Source organism: Odontesthes bonariensis, chromosome 21 (assembly GCF_027942865.1).
Source record: "Odontesthes bonariensis isolate fOdoBon6 chromosome 21, fOdoBon6.hap1, whole genome shotgun sequence".
Lineage (NCBI taxonomy): Eukaryota > Metazoa > Chordata > Actinopteri > Atheriniformes > Atherinopsidae > Odontesthes > Odontesthes bonariensis.
The window spans coordinates 582,867-606,143 of record NC_134526.1 but is presented as its reverse complement, the minus strand read 5'-3'; the positions used below and the strand labels follow the sequence as shown (position 1 = coordinate 606,143).

General features: G+C 47.1%; 1 protein-coding gene across 1 annotated transcript; it reads right to left on the bottom strand.

Annotated features, from left to right (window-relative positions):
• Positions 1 to 10,079: 10,079 nt before the first annotated feature.
• psmd3 (proteasome 26S subunit, non-ATPase 3) lies at positions 10,080 to 22,995 on the bottom strand. Its single transcript, XM_075454165.1, has 12 exons — positions 22,684 to 22,995; positions 19,985 to 20,175; positions 19,449 to 19,589; positions 19,213 to 19,349; positions 18,442 to 18,632; positions 15,424 to 15,527; positions 15,203 to 15,317; positions 14,142 to 14,261; positions 13,900 to 14,003; positions 13,653 to 13,808; positions 10,597 to 10,647; positions 10,080 to 10,352 (listed from the first exon to the last, which is right to left on the bottom strand). Exons 1-12 carry the CDS (start codon positions 22,868 to 22,870, stop codon positions 10,275 to 10,277), a joined length of 1,575 nt encoding a protein of 524 aa, XP_075310280.1. The 5' UTR covers positions 22,871 to 22,995; the 3' UTR covers positions 10,080 to 10,274.
• Positions 22,996 to 23,277: the final 282 nt, after the last annotated feature.

Here is a 23,277-nt window from a genome sequence, read left to right as displayed (position 1 = left end):
ATGTTCTCTGGCCTCTGATGTGACATTTTGTTTGTTAGCATCGAGCTAACTTATTGGAACGAAATTCCAGGAGGACGGTTCTTAGAACGGCTCTGTCCGAACGCAGCTTACGTCTCTCGGCTGGCCTGGGAACGCCTCGGGGTCCCCCCAGAAGAGCTGGAGGAAGTGGCCGGGGACAGGGCCCTCTGTCTGGGTTTCTCTGCTCAGGCTGCTGCCCCCACGACCCGACCCCCGGAGAAGATGATGGATGGATTTATTAACCCCTTAACGTTTTTATGTCCCGCCGGCGGGACGTTGCATACTTCAGGGCAAATCTGGGGTTTTCCTCAGCCCCCCTTTATATGTACCTAAATATGTTATATACCGTTGGAAAGCTAAGGGTCTTGTGATTTCAATGATGTATGGCAATCCAGGATACAATCAGAACTGTGGACACAATAAACACTTATGTAAAACCAGTCGCAGATACAAAAAAGTGTCAAAGTCACCTATAAAGCCTCACGGTATTTTAAGAAAAGATACAACTCCAACAAAAACGGTCCTGATACGTTGGCAAGGGTCCAGTAAATGTGCTCCAGTAAAATAGTTATTCTACAACAAGTCTGACACAAAGTCTGCGGCGAAAAACTTTCAGAATTTCTGTCAGAGGCATATTTGTCCGCACATTCTTGATCATAACCTCAGTTAGCATGCATGTATGCTAACTTCATTTAGCATGCATGTATGCTAACTTCAGTTAGCATGCATGTATTAGCCCCGACGTGATACCGAAACTTTTAGCTTTTGAATGACATGTTACTTGTTCCAATAGATGCCTGTTTACCCCGTCTGCTGGGGCACAATAATCAGTTACTCACTGATGCGTAAAAAGTATCTGCCCCTAGTCTTATGTGTGCGGCTTTAACAAGTTTTGGCGGATTTTACTTTGGAGTGGCGCATTGAATAGCAAATGAAATTCTGAACAAATCGGCATTCAGGTTGAGGGGTGGTCTCTTCTTCCATATATGGAAAATGTAACGCGTAAAAAGCGTCACAGAGAAATAGTCTAGCTTTTTGAGTTGCAAATTACACATCGTCGTGCGTAATTTCAGATTCTGCAGTTTATTGGTTTATTTTTCTAAAACATGGCAAACGGACATAAAAACAAAATACAGTATTTATTTAATTATTATTATTTTTTCTGCCTTTTGAAATGTAATAATTTGTGTGCAGGACATATTTTGATACGATTTTGTTCTTCCCTACTGCCCTTTTAGGTACATGGGGGGGGTGACCTATCAGATGGCCTGATAAGATACTTCTTGCACAGAACACAGAAGTAGACTTCCTTGTTCCACTTCATGGACGGTGCTTTTGTGAATGCATCTTGCAAGAAAGAACATGGCGGAAGCAGAGGTGAGGTTCCTTTGCACCAGAAGACATTCAGGGAGACCTTAGCCTTGGAGTTGCAGAGACGGGGTCTACCACCTCAGCTGAGCCTGTGCATACATCAGGACGCATCAGGACGCATCAGGACGCATCAGGACGCATCAGGACGCATCAGGACGCATCAGGACGCATCAGGACGCATCAGGACGCATCAGGACGCATCAGGACGCACCAGGACGCATCAGGACGCATCAGGACGCAGCACTGCTGGATGCAGCACATCAGGACGCAGCACATCAGGACGCATCAGGACGCATCAGGACGCTTCAGGACGCAGCACTGCTGGATGCAGCACATCAGGACGCATCAGGACGCATCAGGACGCATCAGGACGCATCAGGACGCATCAGGACGCATCAGGACGCATCAGGACGCATCAGGACGCACCAGGACGCATCAGGACGCACCAGGACGCATCAGGACGCACCAGGACACATCAGGACGCATCAGGACGCATCAGGACACATCAGGACGCATCAGGACGCAGCACTGCTGGATGCAGCACATCAGGACGCAGCACATCAGGACGCATCAGGACGCATCAGGACGCTTCAGGACGCAGCACTGCTGGATGCAGCACATCAGGACGCATCAGGACGCATCAGGACGCAGCACAGCTGGATGCAGCACATCAGGACGCATCAGGACGCAGCACAGCTGGATGCAGCACATCAGGACGCATCAGGACACATCAGGACGCAGCACAGCTGGATGCAGCGCATCAGGACGCATCAGGACGCATCAGGACACATCAGGACGCATCAGGACGCATCAGGACGCAGCACAGCTGGATGCAGCGCATCAGGACGCATCAGGACACATCAGGACGCAGCACAGCTGGATGCAGCGCATCAGGACGCATCAGGACGCAGCACAGCTGGATGCAGCACATCAGGACACATCAGGACGCATCAGGACGCAGCACTGCTGGGTGCAGCACATCAGGACACATCAGGACGCATCAGGGCGCACCAGGACGCATCAGGACGCATCAGGACGCATCAGGGCGCATCAGGACGCATCAGGGCGCATCAGGACGCATCAGGACGCATCAGGGCGCATCAGGACGCATCAGGACGCATCAGGACGCATCAGGACGCATCAGGGCGCATCAGGGCGCACCAGGACGCATCAGGACGCATCAGGACGCAGCACTGCTGGGTGCAGCACATCAGGACACATCAGGACACATCAGGACACATCAGGACGCATCAGGACGCATCAGGACGCAGCACTGCTGGATGCAGCACATCAGGACGCATCAGGACGCATCAGGACGCATCAGGACGCAGCACAGCTGGATGCAGCACATCAGGACACATCAGGACGCATCAGGACGCATCAGGACGCATCAGGACGCAGCACAGCTGGATGCAGCACATCAGGACACATCAGGACGCATCAGGACACATCAGGACGCATCAGGACGCATCAGGACACATCAGGACGCATCAGGACGCATCAGGACACATCAGGACGCATCAGGACGCATCAGGACGCATCAGGACGCAGCACAGCTGGATGCAGCACATCAGGACGCATCAGGACGCATCAGGACACATCAGGACACATCAGGACGCATCAGGACGCATCAGGACGCATCAGGACGCATCAGGACACATCAGGACGCAGCACAGCTGGATGCTTGAGGTGCAGACACTGCCAGACAAAGACTCCTGTGAAGTGTGCCACATGTGATGTGGTCCTATGCTTTGTCCCAGGCAGAGACCGCTACAATGATTAGCATGTTGCCAACAGCAAAAAATGTCAATACAAATTGTAAATACTGTTCAGTGTGGTTTGCTATGTCATTATTTATGGATATAAACTAATTTAATTTAGAACAAACTATTTGTTTGGACTTTTATTGTATGCACAAAGCTCTGGTTACAGACAGAATGTGTTTGTGCTTCCGTTTCTCTTTGTCAGTAATACTGACAGAGGACCTGGATGTGAGAGAAGACAGTCCCAAGTGTAACCTTTCATTAGAGCCCCAGATCATGACTGTGTGTTGAAGCGTTCAGGAATGGCTGCCCCCCCCTCTGGCACAGCTCTGGCACAGCTTTGGCACAGCTTTGGCACAGCTCTGGCACAGCTCTGGCACAGCTCTGGCACAGCTCTGGCACAGCTTTGGCACAGCTCTGGCACAGCTCTGGCACAGCTCTGGCACAGCTCTGGCACAGCTTTGGCACAGCTCTGGCACAGCTCTGGCACAGCTCTGGCACAGCTCTGGCACAGCTTTGGCACAGCTCTGGCACAGCTTTGGCACAGCTTTGGCACAGCTCTGGCACAGCTCTGGCACAGCTCTGGCACAGCTCTGGCACAGCTTTGGCACAGCTTTGGCACAGCTCTGGCACAGCTCTGGCACAGCTTTGGCACAGCTCTGGCACGATGCTAAAGTCACTGTTAAGACACATATTTAGGAAGAAAAAATTTGGCAGACAGAAAAATCATCTCTTTCACTGTATTCCAGCTCATATTGCTCTGTGACAGCAGCACTTACAGAGATTCTGACTGTTGTAGGTGAAAATTCAGAGTGTTCTCTTTTAAAAAGAGACCTCAACCTGCCCTCTACTCCAAGTGGTTCAAGTACAGCTTTCAATTTACTTTGGCTATGCTTTTTTTAGGAGTTGCAGGCAAAAATTGCCCGCCTGTTAAGGGGAACTTAAATGAATCTTCTTCAAACCAAAAGTCTTTTCAACAGAAGTCTTCACTCGCTCAGCCTCTCTGGCAGTGTTCAACAAAGCCACTCACACGTGTTTCCAGGTAAGTTTCCAGGTAAGTTTCCAGGTAAGTTTCCAGGTAAGTTTCCAGGTAAGTTCCCAGGCATTCCACAGTGAGAGAAACAGTCCATAAGAGTTTCCACGGTGGATCCGTGCACAGCAGCTCCCATCTGACAGAATGCAGCACTCATCAGGCCTTAGTGGCCACAGCTGTGTGGAGAGGGGTGCAGTTCTCCACTCCCCCACCAGATGGAGCCATGGCGAGATGTGGTTGGAGCCAGCTCACTGGAACGGAGCAACCATAGATATGTATAGAACCATAGATATGTATAGAACCATAGATATGTATAGAATCATAGATATGTATAGAACCATAGATATGTATAGAACCATAGATATGTATAGAATCATAGATATGTATAGAATCATAGATATGTATGGAATCATAGATATGTATAGAACCATAGATATGTATAGAACCATAGATATGTATAGAATCATAGATATGTATAGAACCATAGATATGTATAGAACCATAGATATGTATGGAATCATAGATATGTATGGAATCATAGATATGTATAGAACCATAGATATGTATAGAACCATAGATATGTATAGAATCATAGATATGTATAGAACCATAGATATGTATAGAATCATAGATATGTATAGAATCATAGATATGTATAGAACCATAGATATGTATAGAATCATAGATATGTATGGAATCATAGATATGTATAGAACCATAGATATGTATAGAACCAGAGATATGTATAGAATCATAGATATGTATAGAATCATAGATATGTATAGAACCATAGATATGTATAGAACCATAGATATGTATAGAATCATAGATATGTATAGAACCATAGATATGTATAGAACCATAGATATGTATAGAATCATAGATATGTATAGAATCATAGATATATATAGAACCATAGATATGTATAGAATCATAGATGTGTATAGAATCATAGATATTAATAGAACCATAGATATGTATAGAATCATAGATATGTATAGAATCATAGATATGTATAGAATCATAGATATGTGTAGAATCATAGATATGTATAGAATCATAGATATGTATAGAACCATAGATATGTATGGAATCATAGATATGTATAGAATCATAGATATGTGTAGAACCATAGATATGTATAGAATCATAGATATTAATAGAACCATAGATATGTATAGAACCATAGATATGTATAGAATCATAGATATTAATAGAACCATAGATATGTATAGAATCATAGATATGTATAGAATCATAGATGTGTATAGAATCATAGATATTAATAGAACCATAGATATGTATAGAACCATAGATATGTATAGAATCATAGATATGTATAGAATCATAGATGTGTATAGAATCATAGATATTAATAGAACCATAGATATGTATAGAATCATAGATATGTATAGAATCATAGATATGTATAGAATCATAGATATTAATAGAACCATAGATATGTATAGAATCATAGATATGTATAGAACCATAGATATGTATAGAACCATAGATATGTATAGAATCATAGATATGTATAGAATCATAGATATTAATAGAACCATAGATATGTATAGAACCATAGATATGTATAGAATCATAGATATTAATAGAACCATAGATATGTATAGAACCATAGATATGTATAGAATCATAGATATGTATAGAATCATAGATATTAATAGAACCATAGATATGTATAGAACCATAGATATGTATAGAATCATAGATATGTATAGAATCATAGATATTAATAGAACCATAGATATGTATAGAACCATAGATATGTATAGAATCATAGATATGTATAGAATCATAGATATGTATAGAACCATAGATATGTATAGAACCATAGATATGTATAGAATCATAGATATGTATAGAATCATAGATATATATAGAACCATAGATATGTATAGAATCATAGATGTGTATAGAATCATAGATATTAATAGAACCATAGATATGTATAGAATCATAGATATGTATAGAATCATAGATATGTATAGAATCATAGATATGTATAGAACCATAGATATGTATAGAACCATAGATATGTATAGAACCATAGATATGTATAGAATCATAGATGTGTATAGAATCATAGATATTAATAGAACCATAGATATGTATAGAATCATAGATATGTATAGAATCATAGATGTGTATAGAATCATAGATATTAATAGAACCATAGATATGTATAGAATCATAGATATGTATAGAATCATAGATGTGTATAGAATCATAGATATTAATAGAACCATAGATATGTATAGAATCATAGATATGTATAGAATCATAGATATGTATAGAACCATAGATATGTATAGAATCATAGATATGTATAGAATCATAGATATTAATAGAACCATAGATATGTATAGAACCATAGATATGTATAGAATCATAGATATTAATAGAACCATAGATATGTATAGAATCATAGATATGTATAGAATCATAGATATGTATAGAACCATAGATATGTATAGAACCATAGATATGTATAGAATCATAGATATGTATAGAATCATAGATGTGTATAGAATCATAGATATTAATAGAACCATAGATATGTATAGAATCATAGATATGTATAGAATCATAGATATGTATAGAATCATAGATATTAATAGAATCATAGATATGTATAGAATCATAGATATGTATAGAATCATAGATATTAATAGAATCATAGATATGTATAGAATCATAGATATTAATAGAATCATAGATATGTATAGAATCATAGATATGTATAGAATCATAGATATTAATAGAATCATAGATATGTATAGAATCATAGATATGTATAGAATCATAGATATGTATAGAATCATAGATATTAATAGAATCATAGATATGTATAGAATCATAGATATTAATAGAATCATAGATATGTATAGAATCATAGATATTAATAGAATCATAGATATGTATAGAATCATAGATATGTATAGAATCATAGATATTAATAGAATCATAGATATGTATAGAATCATAGATATGTATAGAATCATAGATATTAATAGAATCATAGATATGTATAGAATCATAGATATTAATAGAATCATAGATATGTATAGAATCATAGATATTAATAGAACCATAGATATGTATAGAACCATAGATATGTATAGAACCATAGATATGTATAGAATCATAGATATGTATAGAATCATAGATATGTATAGAATGGCTAGATGTCTCGTCCGCGTTGCTGGGCAACGGAGTGGAACGTTCGCAGATGGCGGCCATCTTACCACAGGCAGCTCTCTCTGGCCGACCACATTGTGTTGATGGTGAAACACTCAAACATTCAAGACATGACTTGCTTAATTCTCAAACGTTTAGGTTATTATAAACATCAAAGTAGTAAGCTAATTATCACACTACAGACGAAGTCCATATTTATTTTTTAATATAAAACCGTAAATATTTCAGGTTTATTTGCCCCATGACTCAGCTTTATTTACCCCTTGGGATGACTCCCTCAGGGAAATTCAAGTCCCCAGTAGCTCCAAACACACACATAGGATCTCTATAAATCTAAACACAGTATAATATAGAATAATTAATATCATATCATTAAAATATAATTAATATAGAATAATCTAAAACAAAGTGTAAAAAAGAATATAGGCTATACAAGATATACAAAGTAAAGAGTTAAATAAAATAAGTTATAGCACTATGGTTGAGTTATTGCCCATATTGCACTACACTTGTGTTAATTACACATTGTATGCACATAGTCTGACCATAAATAGAAAAGATATTGCACAGTAGTGACGTGAATTATTGCACAGATGACCGAATAAATAAAATATCCCACGGGGTCTTTTAGTATGGAAAATAGTGTAAAATGGTGGAGATTTCTGCGAGATCAGATTAATAGCGTCAGAGCAGATCACTTAGCGTAACTATGGTTACCTCAGGTTTGACTGTCTCCCGGACATCTCACCCTGTGGTAAGATGGCCGACTTGTGCGGACGTTCTAAACTCAGACGTAACACATCTAGCCATTCTGTACACATCTATGGTTCTATACATATCTATGGGTTCCAGGATCTCAGCGTGATGGCCTGTAGGCCTTTTTCTGTTTCTATGTTGGTGTAGAGGCTTTCTACATCCACTGTGAATAACATGCAGTTTGGGTCGAGGTTGAGTGCTGTGCTTTTTTGTAAAAAATCCTGCGTGTCCTTGATGTAACTCTCATGTTGGTTGGCCAGTGGGTTCAGGTGGTAATCCAGGAATTGTGTCGTAGGATTCGCCCCCGCAGTCCGAGACGATGGGGCGGCCTGCCGGGAGTTTGTTTGGAACCGTCCATTTTTCTGGTTCCTTGTGTATTTTGGGTAGAAGGTAGAAGTATCGGGGTCTGTTGGGTTGTTCTGTAGGTTTTGCATTTGGGATTTGGTTAGAAATTTACGCTTGTGTAAGTTTTCCAAGATGTTGGTTATTTCTTTAATTAAATTCAATTCATTTTTATTTATATAGCGCCAAATACAACAAATGTCATCTCAAGGCACTTAGATAATAAAGTCCAATTCAAGCCAATCGGAATTCAATTAATTGTAATCATAATTATTCATAAAATAATCCAATTCATTCATTTAGAGCCAATTCAAAAACAATTTCCTAGCTAAGGAAACCAACAGATTGCACTGAAACTTTGTTTTCAGGTGCAATGTCCCGTCCTGAGCGTGCCTGAGGCGACTGTGGAGAGAAACGACCGTTTGTGGGCAAATTCAATTTGCTCCCGGGCTAGTCTAGTCAGTTGTGGCCGTTTTGCGAGGCTGAAAATCGAAACTTAATCAGGCCAATCAAATGGTGAGGAGCGGGGTCGGGGGCGGGGCTACCTAGTGACGACAGAGGTGCGAGGTTTCAGTGTGTAGTTCCAGAGAGAGGTAAACAATGGCTGCGCCCAGCCAACAGTCTTTCCATTTGGCTTTGGCAGCGACTCTAGAACATTTAAATATACAGTTTTCTTTGCGAGACGAACAGATAACTGCACTTAAGTTTTTCTTGAAAAAAAAGGACGTTTTCGGAGTTTTGCCCCCCGGGTACGGTAAAAGTTTAATTTACCAGCTTGCTCTGTTTGTGGGACGACGCTCTGATTGGTTGTTGCGCCATCCTATTGCGCGGCGTTGAGTGCAGAGGCAACTTAACAGACAGCCGTTTATCCCGCCCACACTGCTATCCAGCGTCACCAGACCCCTGCACAGCTTCTTGCTGTACGGGTCTGGCTTGCTAGGCTAGGTAATCCGGCTAGTTGGCTGGGGTTTAAAAAATAAAGCGTTTTGCTTCTCAGAACAATATGCGTTCAACAGAGTAATACATTTGCATCACAAAATGGTTCTTCAGGAAAAAGTCAGAGCTCACAATCTCTTGGCCCTATTTTCTCCCTCTCTACCGTTTTATTCAGTTCTGAATCAGCTTTTAATCAAAGATTAATCTGATGGTTTCATATCCGTCCTGATCTGTGGAACCACTTGAATCCTTTCAGAGTTTTTAACCTTTTTCTCATTAGTTTGGATTTATTGTTTAAGCAGATTTTACGTTGTTACGGGATGTTTTCTGTCTCCAGCCTCAGAATCTAAACTTTAAACTCTGAGGAAAAGGATGTCGACCCTTCATCTCTGCTGCTCCTTTCAGGGTTCAGGTGCTTTCAGAGCATGGGATCATTTCCTCTTAAAAACCCAAGAAGAAGAAGTCCAGCGGACCTTCTCTGGCCTCCTGCTGCTCGGCGGCGCCCCCCGGTGGCTCACTGAGGTCACACGCCATCCTCTGAACTCTACAGATCTAAGCGGACACACACAGCTGGAGTATCGCCTGGTTTCTCCTCCCGTTGCCGTGGAAACGTGTCGACAGTGACCACAAACACAGCGGCGTAAACAAAAACAGAGTGTTTATTTATCTCAGAAGGAAACAAACAAACAACAACAGCAGAGAGAAGTTCAGAGCTGTGACATCACCGCAGGAAACCAGGAGAAAAAAAAAGTAAAGGAAGAGGGGGATTGTGGGTAATAACCGATCTGCTAATACACAAACTACTTCCTGTCTGCACAGGAAGTCAGAGAAGAGGCTCATGGGAAGCTGTCGTCATCGTCCTCGGCCATTTCTTTGGCGAACTCCAGATCCTGCTGCTCGCGTTCCCGACGCTCCTGAACACACCACACACACACACACACACACACACACACACACACACACACACACAGAGAAAACAGATGAATGAATGTTCTGACAGGTGGATCACATGACCCAGAGGATGTGTGTCTGTTTTACTGTGTGTGTGTGTGTGTGTGTGCGTTACTGTGTGTGTGTTACTGTGTGTGTGTTACTGTGTGTGTGTTACTGTGTGTGTATTACTGTGTGTGTATTACTGTGTGTGTGTGTGTGTGTTACCTCGGCTGACTCCAGGTCCTTGTTGTAGGCTTTAGGAGGAAACCTCATGGCCTGCAGAGGAGACAGATCAGTTAACTGTGACCATGCAGTCTTAAAGTGCCGTTACAGACTGAAGTGGATCGGATCGGGTCGGACTCGGCCCTGCGTTAGGGGCCCGCAGGTAAACGCAGCTAACGCAGGTAAACTCAGCTAACGCAAGTAAACGCAGCTAAACACAGCTAACGCAGGTAAACGCAGCTAACGCAGGTAAACGCAGCTAACGCAGGTAAACGCAGCTTACGCAGGTAAAGGCAGCTAACGCAGGTAAACGCAGCTAACGCAGGTAAACACAGCTAACGCAGCTAAACACAGCTAACGCAGGTAAAGGCAGCTAACGCAGGTAAACGCAGCTAAACACAGCTAACGCAGCTAAACACAGCTAACGCAGCTAAACACAGCTAACGCAGGTAAACGCAGCTAACGCAGCTAAACACAGCTAACGCAGGTAAACACAGCTAACGCAGGTAAAGGCAGCTAACGCAGGTAAACGCAGCTAAACACAGCTAACGCAGCTAAACACAGCTAACGCAGGTAAAGGCAGCTAACGCAGGTAAACGCAGCTAAACACAGCTAACGCAGATAAACACAGCTAACGCAGGTAAACACAGCTAACACAGCCAACGCAGGTAAACGCAGCTAACGCAGGTAAACACAGCTAACGCAGGTAAAGACAGCTAACGCAGGTAAAGGCAGCTAACACAGGTAAACGCAGCTAAACACAACTAACGCAGGTAAACACAGCTAACGCAGGTAAACACAGCTAACGCAGGTAAACACAGCTAACGCAGGTAAAGGCAGCTAACGCAGGTAAACGCAGCTAACGTAGGTAAAGGCAGCTAACGCAGGTAAACACAGCTAACACAGGTAAACACAGCTAACGCAGGTAAAGGCAGCTAACGCAGGTAAACGCAGCTAACGCAGGTAAAGGCAGCTAACGCAGGTAAACGCAGCTAACGCAGGTAAACGCAGCTAACGCAGGTAAAGGCAGCTAACGCAGGTAAACGCAGCTAACGCAGGTAAACGCAGCTAACACAGCTAACGCAGGTAAACACAGCTAACGCAGGTAAAGACAGCTAACAAAGGTAAAGGCAGCTAACGCAGGTAAACGCAGCTAAACACAGCTAACGCAGGTAAACACAGCTAACGCAGGTAAACACAGCTAACACAGCCAACGCAGGTAAATGCAGCTAACGCAGGTAAACACAGCTAACGCAGGTAAAGGCAGCTAACACAGGTAAACGCAGCTAAACACAGCTAACGCAGGTAAACACAGCTAACACAGCCAACGCAGGTAAACGCAGCTAACGCAGGTAAACACAGCTAACGCAGGTAAACACAGCTAACACAGCCAACGCAGGTAAACGCAGCTAACGCAGGTAAACACAGCTAACACAGCCAACGCAGGTAAACGCAGCTAACGCAGGTAAACACAGCTAACACAGCCAACGCAGGTAAACGCAGCTAACGCAGGTAAACGCAGCTAACGCAGGTAAAGGCAGCTAAACACAGCTAACGCAGGTAAACACAGCTAACACAGCCAACGCAGGTAAACGCAGCTAACGCAGGTAAACACAGCTAACACAGCCAACGCAGGTAAACGCAGCTAACGCAGGTAAACACAGCTAACACAGCCAACGCAGGTAAACTCAGCTAACGCAGCCAACGCAGGTAAACTCAGCTAACGCAGGTAAACACAGCTAACGCAGCCAACGCAGGTAAACTCAGCTAACGCAGGTAAACTCAGCTAACGCAGCCAACGCAGGTAAACTCAGCTAACGCAGGTAAACACAGCTAACGCAGGTAAACACTGCTTACGCATCTAACGCAGGTAAACACAGCTAACGCAGGTAAACACTGCTAACGCAAGTAAACGCAGCTAAACACAGCTAACGCAGGTAAACACAGCTAACGCAGGTAAAGCCAGCTAACGCAGGTAAAGGCAGCTAACGCAGGTAAACGCAGCTAACGCAGGTAAACGCAGCTAAACACAGCTAACGCAGGTAAACACAGCTAACGCAGCCAACGCAGGTAAATGCAGCTAACGCAGGTAAACACAGCTAACGCAGGTAAAGACAGCTAACGCAGGTAAAGGCAGCTAAACACACCTAACGCAGGTAAACACAGCTAACGCAGGTAAACACAGCTAACGCAGGTAAACACAGCTAACGCAGCCAACGCAGGTAAATGCAGCTAACGCAGGTAAACACAGCTAACGCAGGTAAAGACAGCTAACGCAGGTAAAGGCAGCTAAACACAGCTAACGCAGGTAAACACAGCTAACACAGCCAACGCAGGTAAACACAGCTAACGCAGGTAAAGACAGCTAACGCAGGTAAAGGCAGCTAAACACAGCTAACGCAGGTAAACACAGCTAACACAGCCAACGCAGGTAAACGCAGCTAACGCAGGTAAACACAGCTAACACAGCCAACGCAGGTAAACGCAGCTAACGCAGGTAAACACAGCTAACACAGCCAACGCAGGTAAACGCAGCTAACGCAGGTAAACGCAGCTAACGCAGGTAAACGCAGCTAACGCAGGTAAACGCAGCCAACGCAGGTAAACGCAGCTAAACGCAGCTAACGCAGCTAACGCAGGTAAACGCAGCCAACGCAGGTAAACGCAGCCAACGCAGGTAAACGAAGCTAACGCAGCTAACGCAGGTAAACACCGCTAACGCAGGTAAACGCAGCTAAACGCAGGTAAACGCAGCTAAACGCAGCTAACGCAGGTAAACGCAGCTAACGCAGGTAAACTCAGCTAACGCAGGTAAACACAGCTAACACAGCTAACGCAGGTAAACACTGCTTACGCATCTAACGCAGGTAAACACAGCTAACGCAGGTAAACGCAGCTAAACACAGCTAACACAGCTAACGCAGGTAAACGCAGCTAACGCTGGTAAACGCAGCGCTAACTGTCCTCAGCCGACGTAAGAACATTCAGGAGCTATCCGGCCCGTCTTATTTAGGTCTATAAGAAAAGTGGGAGGAGCTTAGCGGTCAGCTGGGCGTTACCTTGACGGACATGTTATGAATGTCCAGGCAGAAGGAGATCCTCTGGTGGAACGCCAGCTGCGGCTCTCTGGTGCCGTAGATGTCCATGGTCTCCTTTGATTGGACGAAGCCCTTCTCGTGGTTGATGCTGGCCTCGATCACGCCGTCACGGATCGCCTGCGCAACACACGGGTCACATGATGGTCACATGATGGTCATGTCATGTCCAGTCGTTCTGGACAGAGAGGGGTCATTAAATCTCCGTTACCTTGGCGACGATGAACTCGGCGTCCTCGGGGCTGTCGAGCTGCAGCTTCTGAGCGATGTCGGCCAGAGAGATCCGAGAGTACGACAGGCTGATCATACGCACGCCTGAAGGTCACACAGAGGTCACAGCAGAGGTCACACAGAGGTCACAGCAGAGGTCACACAGAGGTCACAGCAGAGGTTACAGCTGTAACAGCGCACAGACTGTGATGTCAGAGATGAGGTGCTGCGTGATTGGCTCACCGGTCTTGATGACGTTGTGTCTCAGGCGGATGATGAGCGTGTACGTCCCGTCCGTCTGAAACTTCTCACCAAACTGCTCCAACACCTGGTTAAACTTGGCCAGGTTACCGGTCCTGACCGCTGCGGCACACAGAGTTAAAGAGTCAGAACTGTGGGGATTTAACCAGAAAGAACCAGTTCTGAGTTCAGACCTGAACCAGAACTGGAACCACCAGAGAAGAAGAGTCCTGAGGTGGGACCCAGGCTGTGTTCCAAACCGCATACTTCTAATTCTCATACTAACTTTCTGAGTTAGTATGCGAGTTTGAGTAAGCAGAAGTTCCCGGATGCATACTAGATTCTCCTAAATGTTGGGTATGCATCATGAGGTTACTACTCATACTCAAACTACCCAAGATGCAACGTAACGTGACGTCGCCGATCGTCATTTCCTGTCAAAACGGCAGTTTCAAGCTAGCTACAACGAGGGTAGGTTCACTTCCTGTTTTAAGAACAAAAGCACCAATTGTATGGTAATGGCTTTCCCTATGATAAAAGGCAACGGGTATTTTATTTTGTGAAAATAACAGGAAGTGCGTTAGCTCACTGCGGCTAGCTTTAGTAGCGCCGAATTCGTGGGAACAAAATTGTAAACAGACGGTATTTTGTCAGGTTTTCAACACGTTGGGGATCTAAACGACTACTTTCTCACCTGAAAATGTTTCAAATGTTGCTAAAGTTTACAGAGTTTAGAGCTTAAGAGAAATCAGCTTCAGGCCGGCTGATTTCAGCTCGGGCAGGAGCGAAATGCATTGTGGGTAAACGCTCTGCATTCTGTCTGATCGATGAGTATGTAATATGTAGCATGTATGTAGCATGTAGCATATATGTAGCATGTAATATGTAGCATGTAGTATGTAGCATGTAGCAAGTATGTAGTATGTAGCATGTATGTAATATGTAGCATGTATGTAATATGTAGCATGTAGCAAGTATGTAGTATGTAGCATGTATGTAGTATGTGGCTTCGAACACAGCCCTAGTCAGAGGTCACGTTTGCCGGTCAGAGGTCAGGTACTGACCCTGGGTCAGCAGGAAGTAGGGCATCAGAGATCTTTTGAGGGACGGCTGCCTGAACTGAAGCCTGTCTGGAATCTCCCCCAACAGCAGCTCCACCACGATCAGCAGCTTGTGGACCTGCAGACAGACACGTGATCAGCGGTGTGCAGGAGGTCACATGAGGTCACATGAGGTCACATGAGGTCACATGATCCCCTGCGTGTGCATGTGTGCGTGCACGTACGGTCTGCTTGAAGCCCACGGCGGTGTGCTGCGGGGCCTTCCTCAGAGCGTTGGTCAGGGTCCTGCGGGCCTCAGAGTACTCCAGCTGGATGGCCTTGATGCGACCTGCGGGGTCACATGACACAAGGTGAGCGCTGGGCTGGGGGGAGGGGCCGCACTGACAGGTGGGGGGCTCACCTGTGTAGCAGAGGCTTAAAGGTGGGGGGCTCACCTGTGTAACAGAGGCTTAAAGGTGGGGGGCTCACCTGTGTAGCAGAGGCTTAAAGGTGGGGGGCTCACCTGTGTAACAGAGGCTTAAAGGTGGGGGGCTCACCTGTGTAGCAGAGGCTTAAAGGTGGGGGGCTCACCTGTGTAGCAGAGGCTTAAAGGTGGGGGGCTCACCTGTGTAGCAGAGGCTTAAAGGTGGGGGGCTCACCTGTGTAGCAGAGGCTAAAGGTGGGGGGCTCACCTGTGTAACAGAGGCTAAAGGTGGGGGGCTCACCTGTGTAACAGAGGCTAAAGGTGGGGGGCTCACCTGTGTAGCAGAGGCCTAAAGGTGGGGGGCTCACCTGTGTAGCAGAGGCTTAAAGGTGGGGGGGCTCACCTGTGTAGAGGCTTAAAGGTGGGGGGCTCACCTGTGTAGCAGAGGCCTAAAGGTGGGGGGCTCACCTGTGCAGCTGTTAAAAGGTGGGGGGCTCACCTGTGTAGCTGCTTAAAGGTGGGGGGCTCACCTGTGTAGCAGAGGCCTAAAGGTGGGGGGGCTCACCTGTGTAGAGGCTTAAAGGTGGGGGGCTCACCTGTGTAGCAGAGGCTTAAAGGTGGGGGGCTCACCTGTGTAGCAGAGGCCTAAAGGTGGGGGGCTCACCTGTGTAGCAGAGGCTTAAAGGTGGGGGGCTCACCTGTGTAGCAGAGGCCTAAAGGTGGGGGGCTCACCTGTGCAGAGGCCTAAAGGTGGGGGGCTCACCTGTGTAGCAGAGGCTTAAAGGTGGGGGGCTCACCTGTGTAGCAGAGGCCTAAAGGTGGGGGGGCTCACCTGTGTAGCAGAGGCCTAAAGGTGGGGGGGCTCACCTGTGTAGCAGAGGCCTAAAGGTGGGGGGCTCACCTGTGTAGCAGAGGCTTAAAGGTGGGGGGGCTCACCTGTGCAGAGGCCTAAAGGTGGGGGGCTCACCTGTGTAGCAGAGGCCTAAAGGTGGGGGGCTCACCTGTGTAGCAGAGGCCTAAAGGTGGGGGGCTCACCTGTGCAGCTGCTTAAAGGTGGGGGGCTCACCTGTGCAGCTGCTTAAAGGTGGGGGGCTCACCTGTGTAGCAGAGGCCTAAAGGTGGGGGGCTCACCTGTGCAGAGGCTTAAAGGTGGGGGGCTCACCTGTGTAGTAGAGGCCTAAAGGTGGGGGGCTCACCTGTGCAGAGGCTTAAAGGTGGGGGGCTCACCTGTGTAGTAGAGGCCTAAAGGTGGGGGGCTCACCTGTGTAGAGGCTTAAAGGTGGGGGGCTCACCTGTGCAGAGGCTTAAAGGTGGGGGGCTCACCTGTGCAGAGGCCTAAAGGTGGGGGGCTCACCTGTGTAGTAGAGGCTAAAGGTGGGGGGCTCACCTGTGTAGTAGAGGCTAAAGGTGGGGGGCTCACCTGTGCAGCTGCTTAAAGGTGGGGGGCTCACCTGTGTAGTAGAGGCTAAAGGTGGGGGGCTCACCTGTGTAGTAGAGGCTAAAGGTGGGGGGCTCACCTGTGCAGAGGCTTAAAGGTGGGGGGCTCACCTGTGCAGAGGCCTAAAGGTGGGGGGCTCACCTGTGTAGTAGAGGCTAAAGGTGGGGGGCTCACCTGTGTAGTAGAGGCTAAAGGTGGGGGGCTCACCTGTGCAGAGGCCTAAAGGTGGGGGGCTCACCTGTGTAGTAGAGGCTAAAGGTGGGGGGCTCACCTGTGTAGTAGAGGCTAAAGGTGGGGGGCTCACCTGTGCAGAGGCTTAAAGGTGGGGGGCTCACCTGTGCAGAGGCCTAAAGGTGGGGGGCTCACCTGTGTAGTAGAGGCTAAAGGTGGGGGGCTCACCTGTGTAGTAGAGGCTAAAGGTGGGGGGCTCACCTGTGCAGAGGCTTAAAGGTGGGGGGCTCACCTGTGCAGAGGCCTAAAGGTGGGGGGCTCACCTGTGTAGTAGAGGCTAAAGGTGGGGGGCTCACCTGTGTAGTAGAGGCTAAAGGTGGGGGGCTCACCTGTGTAACAGAGGCTTAAAGGTGGGGGGCTCACCTGTGTAGCAGAGGCCTAAAGGTGGGGGGCTCACCTGTGTAGCAGAGGCTAAAGGTGGGGGGCTCACCTGTGTAGTAGAGGCTAAAGGTGGGGGGCTCACCTGTGTAGCAGAGGCTAAAGGTGGGGGGCTCACCTGTGTAGTAGAGGCTTAAAGGTGGGGGGCTCACCTGTGTAGTAGAGGCTAAAGGTGGGGGGCTCACCTGTGTAGCAGAGGCCTAAAGGTGGGGGGCTCACCTGTGTAGCAGAGGCTTAAAGGTGGGGGGCTCACCTGTGTAGCAGAGGCTAAAGGTGGGGGGCTCACCTGTGTAGCAGAGGCCTAAAGGTGGGGGGCTCACCTGTGTAGCAGAGGCTTAAAGGTGGGGGGCTCACCTGTGTAGTAGAGGCTAAAGGTGGGGGGCTCACCTGTGTAGTAGAGGCCTAAAGTAGGGGGGCTCACCTGTGTAGCAGAGGCCTAAAGGTGGGGGGCTCACCTGTGTAGTAGAGGCTAAAGGTGGGGGGCTCACCTGTGTAGCAGAGGCCTAAAGGTGGGGGGCTCACCTGTGTAGCAGAGGCCTAAAGGTGGGGGGCTCACCTGTGTAGCAGAGGCCTAAAGGTGGGGGGCTCACCTGTGTAGCAGAGGCTTAAAGGTGGGGGGCTCACCTGTGTAGCAGAGGCTAAAGGTGGGGGGCTCACCTGTGTAGCAGAGGCTTAAAGGTGGGGGGCTCACCTGTGTAGCAGAGGCTAAAGGTGGGGGGCTCACCTGTGTAGCAGAGGCTTAAAGGTGGGGGGCTCACCTGTGTAGCAGAGGCTTAAAGGTGGGGGGCTCACCTGTGTAGTAGAGGTATCTGGCCCACTCGTTGTTGTTGGCGAGCTCGGGGAACACGGACTTGGACACCAGCTTCTCGGCCTGGTCGTACAGGTTGAAGTGCAGGTAGTTCCTGAGCAGCAGGTTGAGCAGCACGGCCTGCCCGTCGGCATCGTGCCGCAGCGTCGACGTGCGCAGGCGCGTGTGCAGGAAGCTGGGGGGGACACAGAGGTCACAGCAGAGGTCACACTCTGTGGGCCCAGAGAGGGCCGACACCTGAATTAGCTCTGTGTTTACCTGAGTTAGCTGCGTTAGCTGTGTTTACCCGAGTTAGCTCCATGTTTACCTGAGTTAGCGCTGTGATTACCTGCGTTAGCGCTGTGATTACATGCGTTAGCGCTGTGATGTGATTACCTGCGTTAGCGCTGTGCTGTGATTACCTGCGTTAGCGCTGTGCTGTGATTACCTGCGTTAGCGCTGTGATTACCTGCGTTAGCGCTGTGATTACCTGCGTTAGCACTGCGTTTACCTGCGTTAGCTCTGCGTTTACCTGCGTTAGCTCTGTGATTACCTGCGTTAGCTCTGCGTTTACCTGCGTTAGCTCTGTGTTTACCTGCGTTAGCGCTGTGATTACCTGCGTTAGCGCTGTGATTACCTGCGTTAGCACTGCGTTTACCTGCGTTAGCACTGCGTTTACCTGCGTTAGCTCTGCGTTTACCTGCGTTAGCTCTGTGATTACCTGCGTTAGCTCTGTGTTTACCTCACACAGGGCCCACAGAGGTGTGTATGTTTACCTGCGGAGGGTGTCCAGATGGTTCTGGAACTCGTACACTCGAGCGTGGTAATAGTAACATTTGGCAGCGATCAGGTCCAGAGCTCTGCTTTTCTTTGAGCTGATCTTCTGCAGCAGCTCGTCCGACACCTTCTGAGCCTGCAACACATCATCATCATCATCATCATTATCACCATGGAAACATGACAGAAACGAGCCGATGGACACACAGAAACAGGGACTGGAGGGAAGGCAGACCTCGGTGTATCTCTTGTTGTTGGTCAGGTGCACCACCAGCAGCAGCTGCAGGTACGCCTCCACCTCCGGCATCAGAGGAGCCGCCGCCGCCTTCCCCGTCCTGGGACGAAACTGAACGTCTCCGTCAGCCATCTCCATGGGCTGAGACACACAAACACAGGAGGGATACTGATCATCTGAGCAGGAAACAGCCTGAAACAGCTTTAAATCCTGCTGAAACAGCCTGAAACAGCCTGAAACAGCTTTAAATCCTGCTGAAACAGCCTGAAACAGCTTTAAATCCTGGTGAAACAGCATGAAACAGCTTTAAATCCTGCTGAACACAGCCTGAAACAGCTTTAAATCCTGTTCAACACAGCCTGAAACAGCTTTAAATCCTGCTGAAACAGCCTGAAACAGCTTTAAATCCTGCTGAACACAGCCCGAAACAGGCTGAAACAGGCTGAAACAGCTTTAAATCCTGCTGAAACAGCCTGAAACGGCTTTAAATCCTGCTGAACACATCAGCAGCAGCCTGAAACTTGTTGTGAGGTCACCTCCTCCAGGAAGCCCAGCAGGAAGTCTCTGGCGGCGGCGTTGTTGGTGAAGAAGCCGCAGACGGCTTTGTGCAGCACGTTGGCGTTGAGGCGGCGGCTGGTGGACGGCAGCGCTCTGAGAGCGCGCAGCACGAAGCGAGGCTCCTTCCCCGACACCGCCTTCTCTATCTGCTTCACGTGCTCCTTAATGTCTGCGGAGAGGAGACAAGCAGGTCCAGTTAGGGCTGTGCATTCATTTCAATTTCTATTTGGCCTCCCAACGATCACCAAAATAATACAATCGAGAAAAAACTATTATTTTTAAAGGTGACAGAGAATCAAAATCATCTTTTTCACGTTTTTGGTGTTAGTTCTGAGTCTCCCCGCTGTGCCAGCAAGTGTCAGAACCTCTGTTTCAAGTACTCCCCTTTTTGAATATCCCCCAGAAAAAGTGCCAACCCGTGTTTGTGAAAAAGTGATGCCACTTTTTCAGCAATCGCCCCCCCAAATCCACAGCCACCCCGTTTCAGACACGCCCCTTCGGCGAGAAACAGGAACAGGTGAGCCTTCCAAGGCTGTGAAAGCGGACTACGATCGTTACATATTCCCCCGGAAAGCAATGCTCGCGATCAATGGCTTTTATTTATTTTTAACAGCATCCCCAGTACATACAACCGCCGACTTTTCTTTTGCTCTGCGCATTTCACGGAGTACAGTTTCACAAAGCTTGCTCAGTTAGGGTCAGTTCCGACAGGGACAGACAGACTGCAGCGAGCTGTGCGCTCCGCTGAGAAGCTGATCGGCTGCAGCCTCCCATCTATCCATGACCTGCACGTCTCCAGGACTATGGGGCGAGCAGGTCGGATCACAGCTGACCCTTCTCTATTTGCACCACTCCCCTCGGGCAGGAGGCTTCGCTCCATTCGGACCAGAACCTCCCGTCACAAAAACAGTTTTTCCCCCTTGCAGCTGGACTTATGAACACTTCATAATCACCTCATAACCTGCCCCAGTCACTTTACCATCATTAAACCTGCACTAATGAAGCTGCACTGTTGTTGCTCTGTATATTGGATACTGTGTATTGTTGTACACACCTTGTACATTTTATATTCATATATTTTTATTTTTTATTATTATATCCTATGTTACATGTTTGCACCTTACGCCGCAGCAAATTCCTAGTTAGTGAACACTGTTCACTAACAATGGCAATAAAACGAATTCTGATTCTGAACAAAGTCAACCCCAGCAATCAGTACAGCCTGTAAGTATCACATTTTATTTTGTTTTAAATGTGTTGTGCCATATTCCTGTTGTAAGAATTGCACGTTAGCTCTGGCTTGTTCATCTAAAGGGAATGAGCTTTCTTTCCAGTGAGTGTATTACTCTATAGCTCTGTTTTCGGTGAGAGCAAGGGCAGCCGAATAGCCCCAACACCTACCTGCATTTCATAATGAGGTTGCCAGATGAGCTCTGAAACGACGCCAATAAGGGCAAAAGACGCATTCTAAACCCAGCATAGTAACAGCTGTTTCAGAGAGCCTTTTAGGGAGGTTCTGAGCCATTACAGACCCAACCAATTTTTTTTGGGCTACATATCATATCACAGAACAAGGATTAATGCCCCATTCAACCTTTCTCTATCACCTTTAAATTAGTATTAAGTTCTGTTTTGCAAGAACTCGCATCTTGCGTTCTGAATGACACGCGCATGCGCACATCCGCCCCTCCCGAAGCCTCAAACTCTCTCAGCCAGAGGAAGGCAGGTGCTCAGAAGCAGGGGACTGCACGGTCTGCACAGCAGGCAGTGATACGAAGGGAGAGAAAATAGGGCCAAGAGATTGTGAGGTCTGACTTTTTCCTGGAGAACCATTTTGTGATGCAAATGTATTACTCTGTTGAACGCATATTGTTCTGAGAAGCAAAACGCTTTATTTTTTAAACCCCAGCCAACTAGCCGGACTACCTTCATCAGCACCAAAACGAGGCTGGAACTCTGCTCACAGGACGCAGCAGGGGGTAAGAAGATGTTCAGAAATGATGCTGATATGGGATGTCATACAGCTTCATGTCAGAAGAGGCGAACTGTCCCTTTAAAGAGGCGAACTGTCCCTTTAATGAGGCGAACTGTCCCTTTAACCACTGATCTGACAGAATAACTGCTGAGACCGGCTCATCGGATCCATCCAGACTGAGCTACAGGCTCAGCTGTAAGCAGGTCCAGGACCCACGTAGACCACCTACGTTCAGGTCTGAACCGGTGTGAGGAGGCCTACTGCTGACCCAGGTTTAACAGGGTGGTGGTTTTAAACTGGACCTGGTTTCAGGTCCACATAGCCTTCAGACTGTAAATATCTCACATTTCCACTTGTGGAAGAAACAGAATAAACCAAGTTGAAGCGCATTAACACAGTACTGCTGTCTCATTGTTGACCATATCAAGTGGTCTGGGTCTGGGTTTGTGTCTGGATCCGGGTCTGGCACTGGTCTGGCCCTGCTCTGGGCCACAGAACCGGGCCATAAACCCGGTTTAAACAGGCTGCTAACGGTTCGTCTCTATCGGTATTTACGATGTTTGATGTTTTCCAGCAGTTAGCTTAATGCTAACATGCTAACGGCTGCTGCTATGTTTGTGTCGGTAACGGAGTCCGACAGTGAACCGGCCCCGGTCCCGGACTCTCCCCCCGGTTCTAACAGAACTTTTAACCCGGTTTTACCCTCCAGCGTCAGGCTGTCCTGCTCTTTGGGCTTGGCCGCGTTGGCCGCCTCCTCCTCCGGCATCTCCACGTCCTGCGGCTCCGGGGCCGCGTCCTTCGCCTCCTTCGCCTCCTTGGACTTGTCGGACTTGGAGTCCCGGTCCCGGCCTCCCGCCTTGTCCCGCCGCTTGGCCGCAGTCTCCTTCATGTTGTCTGGGGGACTAAACTGAGAGGTTTAACCCGGTTTGATGAGCACGGCCGCTTCACTTTATCCGCACAATGACTAAACAGTATTCTTCCGCGCGGAGGATTGTGGGAAACCGCAGGCAGCGGCAGCTGATGGCGGAAACCAGCGCGCAGGCGCAGATAATCGATGACAGAAAAGTCGATCCTGCGCTGCTGAGTCAGAGCCGCAGAGGGAATAAAAACGTAGAGAACAGTCATTATAACTATTAAAATAGAGAAGATAAACTAGATTTAACTTGATAGGAGATTGCTGAGTTAAAAGACATTTTCACTAAATCATTTTTTTTAATTCAAATATTTATTAGTGTTTTAGTTGGTACAAGACAAATACAGTATCACAGACCACATGTTTACATTCTGAAGATGAGA

Excerpts from the sequence above, each read along its gene's own strand:
- psmd3 (XM_075454165.1), bottom strand. The coding sequence starts at position 22,870 with ATGAAGGAGACTGCGGCCAAGCGGCGGGACAAGGCGGGAGGCCGGGAC. Across the intron at positions 18,633-19,212 it reads CATCTGGACACCCTCCGCAG|CTTCCTGCACACGCGCCTGC; the intron begins GTAAACATACAC and ends TGTCCCCCCCAG. Across the intron at positions 15,528-18,441 it reads CAGATACCTCTACTACACAG|GTCGCATCAAGGCCATCCAG; the intron begins GTGAGCCCCCCA and ends GTGACCCCGCAG.